At 33.8% G+C, this 14,114-nt stretch overlaps 1 protein-coding gene across 3 annotated transcripts in view; it reads right to left on the reverse strand.

The window, feature by feature from the left end:
* LOC123716581 (neurogenic locus Notch protein) overlaps positions 1–14,020 on the reverse strand; it is a 114,719-nt gene extending 100,699 nt beyond the window's left edge. For all 3 annotated transcript variants that reach the window (XM_045672406.1, XM_045672415.1, XM_045672398.1), the window contains exon 1: positions 13,718–14,020. In XM_045672406.1, the coding sequence (XP_045528362.1) occupies positions 13,718–13,820 (103 nt within the window). In that variant the 5' untranslated portion in view covers positions 13,821–14,020. The remainder of the gene's footprint in view (positions 1–13,717) is intronic.
* Between the last annotated feature and the right edge of the window lie 94 nt (positions 14,021–14,114).

Raw genomic sequence — 14,114 nt, forward strand, 5'->3', positions numbered from 1 at the left:
AGAATGGCTATATTTGTGTTGTACGCAAATATATCAAAAATCGAAGGCCTTGATATGTGTTTGACCAACATTAATTTGTTTAATCTATATTTTTCATACCTCTCTCCTATTTATATAGATAACTGGTGGGGTAGGGTATAAAATATAGGTACGGTCGGTAATTGCGGTGTATTTCCGTTCTCATTTTTAAAAACTAATTATCTATAAAATGTTTTTGAGTTTACTGTTACAGGATACAAGCGGGCAGGAGGCTCACCTGATGTTAAGTGATAACACCGCCAATAGACACTCACCTTGCCAGTAGGTTTGCAAATCCGTTGCGGTCCTTTTTGAAATAATATTTCTTTTGTAAGGCGTTGTCTTTTGTTATAATTTAGGGTTTAGTTTTAGATTTAAATAGAAAGGTTTTTTAAGCTTTGAGAAAATCCCTCAAAAAAACTATATGGTAAGAAATCAATAAATTTATTTAAGAAAATTATCACATAAAACGGATTGGATAATTCGAAAATCTCGCGGCCACAATCATTGTTTCATTTTAAAATGTCTTTTAGTTTAGACTTATAATACTAATTTATAAACAAAAGTATATATTACATGTGACGAGTGTTTTATTGACAAACATTTGTGGCATCAATCATAAATCAAACGTTTTTGATAACAAAAAAACTGGCGTCGTATTTATAATATTTTTACAAGATTTATCCCCTCAGTGACACCAACGATTGGAGTTGCGCACGATGATTTTCAAAGTAAATTGACGATGTTTACAAACCAAGTGGCCAAGTACCGGAAGAACATCCTTCCATTGATTGGAGAGCATCATAAAATCGGCTCATTACCTGCTCTTAAGATTCAATAACTTTTTTGCGCTATTGTTTTTGGGTTATAAATCTTTAACCGTGTAAGTACTCAACTTTTAAGGGACACTTTGTGTGAATTTTACATTTCTCTGCAGGAATTTAGAAACATACTTTTAAGTATTCATACTCGCTTTTGAGTAAAGTTAAGTATATATAAATAAAAAGGCTGGACCAATTCGAGATTTTTTAATTGCTTAAACAGTGGGGAAGGTTTTTATTGAGAATTTGGCCCAGAATCTGGTAGCATAACAAAACTGTCGCAGTCAACTAGCTTAAATAGCCGTTTTATTAACAGCCTAGCCTTTTAACTAAACGCCGCCGTTTAACTAACGTCCTGAACATATTCAGCCGTAGCGTTTGTTACAACATTTAATAAACTGGCTGGCGAATGCTTAGGCCATTCGTATTATAGTGACCGAAATATAAAAAAGATGAAACATCTGACAAAAAAATATTTCTTAAAAAATTTAATGGCTTGAGTCAATCACAGCTAAATTCATATTATAGTTACTACACTCTACCATTGTACTTGCTTATTTTAATAAACTTTGTAAAACACCATCAAAGTTGTGGTTTTCCGACGCCATATTGACAGTTTCAAGATTTTCGACGCTAGCCTAGTCTAATGAAACGTCATCGATCGTAAGTCTTGCCAAGCCGTTTGATCAACTGGCTCAACGCAAGTTAGGCTGTTATTAGTTGGCTACGACATGACCACTTAAAAGGTAGACTAAGTAAAAAAATCTAAACGTGCGGAGGCAGCCAGTGCGAAAATAAAAACGGATTACAACACCCAAGAGAACCTTCATGAATTTAGCAATATACCCAAGACAGTTGACGAGAAAAATAGATACTTTACGATTCAGTGATAATGATACATTCGTACAATAATTACCGGGCCTTAACATCTGGTGTACGGGGGAACTGCATCGCTACCGAGCAGTCACGATTGAAGTAGCGGACATTAATGTGTGGCTTCAAACAGACAATTTAAGAGTATGGCTTTGTTGTTAATATAAAATAAATCGGGTTAACGGACACAGAAGGCCTTCACTTAGAAACGTGCCCAAATGTCTGCAATCATTGGATAAGGGTTTTAAAAAAAAAAATTAAAACCCCTTTTATTTATTTTATTTTACACTTAACAAATTTATTTCTCCGTATATTGAGGAAACTGTGGCCCCTTTTTGGCAAAGCCTTCCTCCAAATCCCGGCATTGCCTTTCAGTGCCTCTCTCTGCCATTTTTACTAATACACTTTCTATAATAATATACAAAGTGAAAATAGTCTTAATACATATGTAAATAACTATATTTCTTAGAATAGATTCTTTAGATTGTTAATTATTTATTATGTAACTCACGTTCCATTTAATTTGTTTGTAAGTCTGTGGAAAAGACGCCAGTTTTGGCCTGACATTTAAATTTTAATTCGAAGATTTTTGCTTAGAACATTTTTGATTCTAAAAGAAATAGGATCAAAGTGATTGTTTTCAATTAAAATAACAAACTCTAGATGTTGTTTGTTAAAATACATATGTCAGCAACACATTTGAGTTTCACCACAAAACATATACACGCGGACTGCGTCGTAGACAATACAGTACCTACTTTATTTGCTAAGGTTTTTTTTGCGACCAACTAAAGAATAAAACACTTTCAAGAATAATTCATTGTAAATTCAAATGTTTTTGAATAAAATAATGAACTAAACATTTTGTTAGTTTCAAAATTTTACGACCGGCGTCCTTCAGAATAGTATCCCGTATACCTGCGACCCGCTGAGATTGCGCCGGGTGCGTCTGCGCAGGTGTTCGGCGCGCGACGAGATTATGCATTTGATGTTACCATCTTTGCACTGTTGTTTAATATGCTTAGTTTAATATTATGTGGAATCTGAAATTCACTAAGAAACTTTATTAGGAAATTAAATGCTTCATAGTACTATTCCGTCTTGTTTTTTTTCAATTGTGTTTACGGTTTGATGTTAAGAGACACATACATACTTTTTTTAATACACGGTATAACCTATTTTATATGAAAATTAAATATACGTATTTCTAAAAATTTATGACATTACTGTTACTAACTTATAGCATAGATAGCATTTTTAACTTTTGGATATAGTAAACTCATCATTGTCTAAAATAGGTTAAAACAAAATACTGTTAATGTTTAATAAATATCATGAAATACAATGCTTTAATTCAAGAAGTCGACAAAAATCAATGCCGGGAACAGTTACGACAAAAAAAATAATATCCGGTTTCTGAGAAACCATGAGTCAGATCGCGTGTCCAGGCTCGAGTCTATTTGGATAAATTGCTCCCCGCATTCAATATGCTGTCGAAATATTTCAATTTTGTATGTAAATAGATTCCGACGTGAACAAGTTTCATTGTTTTTGTCTTATAAAGAGCAAAAAAGTTTTTGCTAATTGCTTACGTCTTACAAAGACATATATGAAGAGACATGAAATACATAGGGATTGGAACGGGAATATTTTTTTGATTATATGTATATTGAATGCGCTTAGAATAGTTTACGTTATCCTGTTGATATACTGTTACACACACTCCAATCCTCAGTCTCCTGTCTTATGTTCGTTGCTTTCTGCATACATTGAAAATTCGACCGTGCCGACCGTGTACGGTTTAAACACTCGCCCAGTACCGTACAAGCCCACCAAAGGCAAACAAATTTAAAGTTAAACTTGCACTCCAACTGGGAAATGAACCTGATACCCATCAGCTAACAAGACCGCTAGGTTAACCTAATTCATATCAATTATTAAATACCCATAAAAGACGGGAGGTGGCGTTCATTCATTTTGAGCCTTCTCCTTGATCAGTCACGCAATTGTTCAATTATAAAACTCTCCCTCAAAAATATTACAACACTAATGGCTGACGAGGCGCCGAGGCGGTGAGAATTTGGAGAAAAGAAAACCTTGGCCTTCTAAAAGATCACGTGGCCGTTGACCAACCAGATGTACCGACCATGTGAAAGACTCGTCGTCCTCAAAATTATACACTGTTATAAGAGGCTCTGGACAGACACCGGTGGAAAGAGATTGTCCGATTCAGATGTTTCCTTTTCCCTTAAAGTTTAAGTAATATATTAGTCGCTATGGATATGGACTCCTCTTGGGTGAAGGCCTTCTCCAACCCTTTCCAGATATCTCGTCATCAGCTCAAACTTTTTTCTCGGGTTTCTTCCAATATGTTGTCTTTAATGTCCAACTGTTGTCTATGTATTGTGCATAAATAATGTTTAACACGATATTTTTTTCAATTGATAAATGAACTTCGTCCTTAACATACTCTATGAGAATTTTGATATTTAACTATATAAGAGAATTTGCATTAAAATAACAATGGATAACTGTATACCACTCGTCATCACATTAAAGAAGTCGTGAAGTGGTTATTGTGAACGTAAACGGAGATTTCTATACAAATATAGACAAAGCGCTTTAATTAATTTAATTAATTGCCTATATAAGATTTTCACAGGAAATGTCTCTATTCAAGTCCTTTGTTTAGATTGTGCGTAATAGTTCTTATTATTACTCTTCCACGTTTGTGTAACCCGATTTTTTAAATAAAGTCTAAGCAATATTAGATTAATAAAATATTAAACTTGGCGCCTGATAGATAGGTGAACCCAGAGCTGGTGTTTTTCTTTCTCAACTAATAAATATCGCAATACAGCGCCGAAATGCTCTGTGTGTACACAGGACCAAACTTTTTAAATTGGTTTAAATTTTCTGTTTATCAATTTTTAATTATTATTACTATGAAGATTAAGAATATTGTAAATACTGTATAGTTAAAAAATAAAGCTTATTACACAATAGTAGCTTATTATTTTCAATATATGAAATATCGAATTTAGAAAGTCCATCTTAAATCCAGTATAATTAAGACGATGTTATGGTAATAGACTGTGAAATATGACCCTTTCACCGAAGTGAGGACAGGGTTATAAGCATTAGAAATATATAAACGTCATTTACCATTTTGTAGGCGTAATATTAACTTATTTGTTGCCGACGACCGTTGCCAGACATAAAGCATTTTTGTATAGAACCGGGGGCAGGAGGATCTCCTGATGTTAAGTGATTTCCATGGACACTCAATGCCACAGCCTTTTAAAAATTGGTACGCTCATTCATTGAAGTTGAATTGGTTAGAAAATACTTCGGAAAATCTGATTGCACGATGCCTTAACGTTGAGCATATCTGATATTGTGATGATACTATACAATTCTTTTTACAAAATTTATAATTTATATTTCCTAATTTATACAACGTTCAGAGGTTAAATACAGGTGTAAATAGCAATCCACGCTGAGATGAAAATTCTTAAATATGACATCAATTTCCAAATACTAAAGCTCTAATTTGCATATCACTTCCAAAGGCCACAGGTCTAATTGGATTATGAAATAATTACCAAGTAGGGCGCACCGTCTCGACGCTTGTGTGGTCGGATTAATGAATAAAATTCGGAACATGTAGTAATATGTACTGACTAAATCTGTGTTTACCAGCGTGGCGCCACGCCAAGGTGTTATTATATTGTTAAGGGGGACGAAAATTTATTCAAATTATTCGAAATTTCTAATAAAACGTTTATATTTCGCAATGGGCAATTATTAATCATGTCCTGCGATTTTGTGTCTAGAAATCGAACCCAAGACAATACCGATTAATAGCGAACAAGCTATATCGAAATATAAAAGCTCCAGACAAAAGCAAGTTTCTTTGTTTCGCTATCCATGGTGATTGATGGCACGATCGCTAATGTGTTCTTGATTATACCGTTATACTGAACAATAAAATATTGTTAACCTTTCTGAAGCGAAATACTTTTAATATATTATATTAACACGCCTTTTTCCAGAAGATGTAGGCATACCATGGACCTCCACTTGCTACGGTACCTTCGGTGTAATAACGCCTACCCAACCCGATTTCAGCATCCACGGTTGTTTATCCCACTTGTTAACAGCTTCTCTTCGGCGTAAATAGCCAAACGGCCCGGCCGGCAAAAATTAAAATATAAAAAGTAAACGAAAATCGATTCCAAGTGTGAGGAGTAACATAGCTCGTTCATCAGAATGCTGGAATGAAAACCTGGGTATTCTAATGAGTAACTAGAGGGAACACGAAGTTTGTTTAGGCAAAAGGGTGGGGAAATCTACCTCATTCATAAATATCTTAAACGCAAACGATATATCAATTAATTTTGTAGGATTCTCCAACAACATCTTAAAGTACCTACGTGACATATGGGACTCCTAGTTAAGTCTCGACTCTAAGCGCCAACTATGTGTTGAATTTTGACGTATTTCTTATTTGTTAAATTACTTCAATTAATAATGGCTAAATAGAAAATTTAAAAAGTTTCGCCCCTGTGGCAGAAATAGATTTATTTATTCTTGTTTTTAAATGAGGCTATCATTAAATGATAATAGCAAGACAGAAAACATCATTCAGTATCTAATATTGTTCGGCACGTTCAGGAAATGTTCTCTTTACTACAACGGCAGCTACTTAGTGCACTTTCGGCGTACAACAATGCACAATTCACATAAAATATAATGCAATTAAGACCTTGTTGAATTAATTTTAGATAACATCAAGGACCGAGACACCGCAAGCTGACCTACTCACGGAACAGTAAATTGAAATATACGATACAGTTTATTGGTTTTAATGCGTGGGCTGATAAAATGCATAAAACATATATGTATGTCATTTTAATTAAGCTTTTCATAGTACGTAATACTGTACTGTTGCAAATACATATTACACTTAAAACTTACACTTAATGTTTATTCACACTTTAATTTATAAAACTACTATTATAAATAATATATACTAAAACTATATATATATATATATATATATATATACATACATATATATAAACAGGTTACATAAGTCATTAGGCACATCAATTAGGGTCATTAATTTTGTATTTATATATAGAATATATGTAGAGCAGTTTCAGCGTGTGACTTTTATTCTAGTATATCTGAAAGCATGAAAAGCCTTTATCCACGTGGGACAAGGCATATTAATTTTGGATTCCCTCACTGCCATTATACTTCTTTTACAATCTACGGTCTGGCGTATTAGCCAATACGCGTATTGGCTGACAATATAGTCCAAGATAAAATTATAAGTATGACTCCCGAATGTCAAAAAACTATTGGACTTTCCCATAATCCAGTCAAGCACAAGTCGAACAAAATTTTTCCCTCAAAATCAGTGCAAATTAGGCCTAAATTTATTTAATTGGAAAGTTCGAATATTAACTGTCAAGAGTTATCAATACAATACAATTTGGATATATGATACGTGGGAATCGAACCCATGAACCGCTCCGAGATGATAAAAGCTCAAATGTTGACCTATCACATTACTGTTCAATGCGTTTTTTATCAATTTTATGGAATACCACTTTCACAAAACCCGCTAAACCGATTTGAATAGGACAAACAGGACGCACCCATCTACAGCCACACTGTAGACGAGAGTTTCCATTAATATTTCCTATTATATCTTCATACGTGACATTTTTCCAGTAATTTCTTCTCTAGAATAAGAAGTATTTTTAAATGATTATAGGCTTGGATAGGAACATGTCACCCTATCTCTAACATTTCAAAAATGTTTGTGGTTCGTGACAGCGGCGCAAGCGCAGTTTATTGTTAAAGCAAACTGACCGATAACTCACACACACTCTGTAAACACTTCCCAGCGTTTCTCGGGATACCACAGATTAATAATAACAGTTGCCATAGGTAATATTCATTATAATCGTTATTTTTAAACCTAACCGAGGATAGCATATTGGGATAACTTTGAAAGGAAAGGTCCTTCAAGAAAAGAGTGCAAAAATTCTTAAAATTCCTGCAACGCACTCGCGAGACTTCTGGCATTATGTATATAGGCGGCGGTATCACTTAACATCAGGTGAAACTCGTGACATATTTTCTAACATCTTATCTGAATACCCAAAAATAATATTTATTCACACAGGAACAGATGTTACTAGAGTTGCGATATATACAGAAGTATTAGCTGTCCATTTGAGAGGGAGATACGCTCAGCTATTGCTCCATCATCACAGCAATGATTGACAATTTACAGCTAAGGCCTCACGTTAAAAGAAACATCTACAAATAAAATCAGTCTTTCCAACTTGATTTCGCTCCCTCTGCAGTAGACTCTTGGGCCGTGGGTTTCAACAGCACTGGTGCTAATAATACATGTATTTTAGGTGTTTTCCTAAATGAATAAGTATCGCAAAACAACGAAAGTATGCATTAAAGGTAAACTGCTACAAGGATCTTTTAAAATTTGTTTAAATTTTCTATTTATTCATTAAATTATTATTTTATGCAGGTTAAGAATATTGTAAATACTGTATATTTGTGTTGGAAATGAATAAATAATATTTTATTACTAAAACGATAGATTATAGTCTGTGGTCTTTCCAGATAATCGTATCGAAAACGTAATGTTTAGACTTTGTGTTCGCACTTAAGCCTCCATAGTAAGAATTATGTATTCTATAATCTACATACAGCCAATTGAAATTGTTTTCTGGTAATATTAAAGAATCGACGTTGAAGTATGTATATATAACAATCAGTGGCGCTACTTTTATTTTTTTAGGTCTCAGATGTATTCAATTTCATTTGTCACTCTAATAGCAAGTAAGTGATCAGCCTCCTGTGCCACACGCACAACTTTTTGGGTCTAAGGAGGTGTCCTCGCGACGTAGAACACACGCTCACATAGAACAGTGGTCAGGAATGAGAGTTGCACGCTGAAGCCAGTAGGCTAGCACTAGTCTGGTATTTACGGAATACAAAAAATGGGATATGCCTAAACGGGAGACAATTTTCTATTCAAATCTCATTCAATTTCTTATCTAGGATTTACTACAAACTTTGTAGTTAACGCGAATCGGTCCTTCGATGCCCGGGAAAATACTTTTTCGACTATACTGATGAATTCAAGTTATAAGCATATCTTAAAACAAAGGAACACAAACTATGTACTTACATTATTCTATGTTAGGTTATGTCTGATTTGGCACAATATTGGCAAATATACAGACATTTAGAAAGGGTAAGAGCCTTTACTCAAGTGGGGTCCATATCCACAATTAACATATAGCTATCAGTAAATACTAACAACGTTAGAAATAAATAATTAAGGATAAGTTTCTATGAATTAAATAGAAACGCCTTTTTCTTAAGAATGAAATTATTATTCATATTTCTAACTTAACAGTGCCACAAATGTTACCTGGCCTTATCTCGGCGTGTTTGCTCTGGGCTTACGCAAACACGACCGCGGATGCAGGACTGGTTTGGTGTCGGGTTTGGCTTGACCAAAATGGATGGCGATTAGACGTCGGCATCGTTGAAAAAGATTGTATAACTCAGATTAAAACTAAGTACACAACAATGTATAATATTATTGTGTCAAGGGGATAATCAAGTCATGTTTTCTACCAATTAACAAATTAATAGCTAAATTCTGTCCAAATCAAATCAGGAAGAACATGGAATTAGCGAAAGTATCATAAAAATTTATCCATTAAACAAAAAATCAATTGCCGTAACGGAATCATACCCGCGCAATTATACATTGAAAAACATAATTTACAACATACAAAAATGGCAAACGAACATATATTAAAATACAATAGCGCACTTTCGCATGAGAAAACTTATTTTTCCCATACATAATAAAAAACATCTTCGTGTCGTAACATAACCTCAAAAGGTTTTATTGACGCCCCTATATTTTTTATAGGTGCTGTGTTGAATATTATCCATTTTTACTATTTATTTATTTATAGGTAACAAGCATTTTTCCCGGGGGTAGGCAAGCGACCATGGATCTCTTGCTACTGTCCACGATCATTCACCATGCGTGCTCCTCGGTTATTGGTACTTTTAACTTGTCCCTTCTACCTAGTACCTCCTGGATCAGCCTACCCTAGCCTACATGGCCATACCTAATCATTCCCTTTCATATCCTATTCATTACGTCCTCTTTACACTAGTCATTTTTTATCTTAACATTATTATTAGATATTTAAAAGTGTATAATCCCTAGTTAATTATTAATCTAATTACTATGCATCTAATTTTATACGTATAGATGTCAAAGAAACGGAAGACCCGAAACTTCTCTCCGTATAGTCAATAAAATTAAAAAAAAGAAAAGTAAAATGATTTTATTACGAACTGCAGTTACCAAATTAAGTACAGCAATTAACCTTTATATTTAAATCTCAAAAAGAAGTAAAATCTCGAATAGGTAGCGTTAAAGATAAGCAAGGATTAATGAAACCCGAGTTTTATCTTTATTGGTTAATACAGGATCTAATAAAGTTTTATATGTGCAATCCCTACCGCTTCATTGTTACTGTGTTGCCATCATTAATATTTCAATTGATTGGTACTTATCGTCACATTTCTGCTTTATGCGACCTCTTTGGTTTCATTCCAATTTTGAATTTCTTTTATATTTTATTTATATACAAAGGTACAGTTGTAATCGATTGTATTAATAATATAGTTGGCAAGATACACAACTTTTAAACGATAAGTTAAAAAGTTTACTCATTTTCCCGGGCTTATGACGAGATTCAGTAATTTTATTGATACATTGAAAATACTACATTTGAAGATATACTATAGTTAACGACGATACTTATAGTTTATATCGTCTTAAAACTATTAGGCGGCTAAAGTAGGCATTTCGTAAGCTGTTCTTAAGCAAGCGCTGGTGGTCTGTATGTCCTCCCTATATGGTAGTATGGACATTGATAATCGGTATTTATTTAATCGTTTTGCACATAAATCGATCATTGCAACCGGTATTGCAAATGCCGTTTTTCTAATACTGATTAGTCACATTTGACACTTAACGTCATGTGCTGTAATAATGAAATAATATAATCTTTTCTTGCTTATTTTTAGTTCAATATTACGATTTCTATTCTTTTTTTGCGAAGGATAGCTCGACTTGCTACGGTCATGACATACCTTAAGCTGTATCCACTTTAATGTCCTACGCAACCCGACTTTACCTTGATAATCGTTGCTGTAAAAAGCTTTTTGTTATAGATACTGTAACAGCATTTATTGTTTTCGCATAAAATATATACATAATAAAAATAATTTTGAAATTCTACACCAACTTCGTTGTCGACACTTCTCCACGATCAATGACGAATAAGTTTCCAGTAATGTTCAATTGACGGAAACGAGGAAATTTATAAAGCTTTATGCTAGGGACATAAGGTTGAAATCGGTTTGATATAAAGTCTTCAAATGCTAAATAAGTGAGAAATTGGCGACTCACTTAGGATTTATACGCGTAAGGCGACTAGGGTTAAATATACACTTGTTAGGAATGACGTGAAGAAATTTATGAATCCAACAGTTTGTCCATTTCATTTATACTTATATACATGAACTTGTTGAAACCAGTCAAACGTTAGTCGTGTTTGGTAGCTGTATGATCTTAAACTAATTAAAAAAAACACTTTATATGTCGCAAAAACAATAACTTTTTGTGCTTACATTCTAAAGGTTGTAAACATACAATTGGCAAGGAATCGTTGAGATACAATATTCATTTTGGTCACATAACATAAACCTATAAGCACTAGTGTTTAAACTGGGCCTAGCCTGTATCTTAAACACTAGTTCCTTCCAGTGTCATTAACATATTGGTTATTCAGGGTATATGTTTATTTTTTATTCAACTAAATGGAGGTAGAATCCATATAAGCGGTCGCAATTGTTTGGACTGTAGTAATGTAGTAATAATTTCGACAAAGATTTTTAAGTCTTGTGGATGAGAGACTTAAATACGAGATATGAATTTAGTGTGGTTGTTTATATAATCATCGAAACTAATATTTAGTGATAAGATTTTTATTTAAATTATTTTATAGCAAACATAGGAACTGTAGGAAATTTAGTCATCTTCTATTAAGAATATAAACTAAGCTAATGTTCCAAATGTAATAAATATTCAACTAATAAAATCATATATATTCTCTTCACAAATCAATTTTATTTTATTCTATCATAAATACAAATATGGGTCTAGTTTTGGTCATAATATAACATATTTTAAGTAGTTTAAAATCATTTGCTGTTTTAATAACTCCAATTATTTAATTAAAAAAACCAAAGCGCAAACATTCGCCCCTGGCAACTCTGAATTGAGGATACCGCCCGAGCACAATACGGCTATAATGGCGGCCCTTTATTTTTTTTTTGCTCGATAGGGGCACAAGGACAAGCACACATGGCCAATTCTGCGCATATTGCCATGCATAACGTTTTTTATGATGCGCTTTAATGTAACGTCTGTTACGAATCAAAAATAATTTTATGACAAAATTCACTTCACATTAACGCCGAAACCAAATATTTGGTTACAGTAATTGTCGTTTTCGCAAAAGAAAATGTAAATTGTCAAACGTCTTTTTGCAAATGTATAAACTGTGTTCCCAGTTGCTGACAGCGGACAATTGAACAATAATTGAGATTGTTTTTAAATTGGACAGCCATGTTTGTTCAACAAGCATAACGTTTCGTTGTAACCCAACACGACGGGATTTTTAAACAGATTGCAATTTATTTCCAATTATCAGTATGTTGATTATGTAAGTAGGAGGTGACGACCGGTAGCCGAATGCAAAGTAGGAATAATTTGCTATTAATTAAAAGTAGGCTATGGTATACTTATTAAGGAAACTGAGTTGAAGTGTCACTTTTCTTGTGAAATTAACAACAAAATGTTTTTAAGCGCTGTTCTGACAGAACCTTTACTTAAAAAATAATGTTCCTAGTACATTTTCAGTTTATTGTCGACGTTTGGTAGAACCTTTATTATTTAAACTAACAGTTAATGGTCACCAAATAATTGAAGATTCAACAGCGTTCTAAAGTGTAAAAAAGTTTACTTCAACTTTGATAACATTTATAGCGTAGAAAGCTAAGCGCCATAGTTACATATTACCGCCACACGAATCCTAAAACATCCACTTTCACCCACACCAAAAGCTATCTTTTACAAAACAAAATAACAATTTTCCTGTTCAATATTCAAAAAGACAAGCCTTAGACTCGGGTACAGAAATCGTGTGTAAGTGCTTGGAATACAAAAGCAGAGAATGCTACGATTTGTATTCTGTTCTTACATAGACACTCGTATGCGTTGTGTAGAATTGAACTGTTGTTCTTATCTTTAAAATCTTATGCTTTTAATGTCCTTGGTAATACGTAATGTATTTAGATTTGACCCTTATACAGATACTAGAATGCTAAAATTAATTATTACTTCTTAAGCGTCTCAATGCAATATCATAAGTATTTACCTACCGTCCAATTACAAAATATAACTTTTAAGTTGATAATTAAAAGTTTAAGTGCATTAACTAAGTTACTTTAATCATACAAATACCTAAAGCGATACAATTCATGTTATAAGTATTATTAACAACGCGCAAAATGAAAGCGGGTTTACAGCTTAGCTTAGTAATTAATATTGTAACCACTAGCAGAGGCAGTGTAATTAAAATGTATAAAAACACGATGAGACTTCACTCCCGTTTTTAAAACGACTAGTTACACAAGTACTAGAGTGTGAGAACCAAGGTATAAGGCGGCCAGGTAGAATCGTACTCGACGCACGCAAAGCTTGATGCAACGGCGTATCAACGGAACATAGACGGGTTATATGTTACGCGCTTTCAAAAGCTCTCGCCTTAAAATTATAACTAAATAATATCACTAACCTTCGGCGCTGTGGATCCTCGCTGCTAACATAGACAGCAAGAGAAGCATGGACAGTTTAATCCCATAATCCGGTATTAAGTTCCACATCTTGGAGCACAACATTCACACATGGATCACACACATTTGTTTTATTCCTTTCTATCGTTTAAACACTTAATAATGCACACTTCACGGAACTAAAAGTAAGAACTGACACATCATTTTGTTTTTGAACTGTTGTTAGGTTGAAAACACTCTTGTTTTGGTCATTTTAGCGGTAAAACACGTTTAAATCGATATAACGTCCGGTATGATCACGCGCACCCGCGTCCCGCTCGCATCTGACGGCTTTGTTCATAAATACATAGCGTACGGTTAATCAAAATGGCGGATGAAAAGCTTGTGTGCGTGCGAGCA

Source organism: Pieris brassicae, chromosome 1, assembly GCF_905147105.1.
Source record: "Pieris brassicae chromosome 1, ilPieBrab1.1, whole genome shotgun sequence".
NCBI lineage: Eukaryota > Metazoa > Arthropoda > Insecta > Lepidoptera > Pieridae > Pieris > Pieris brassicae.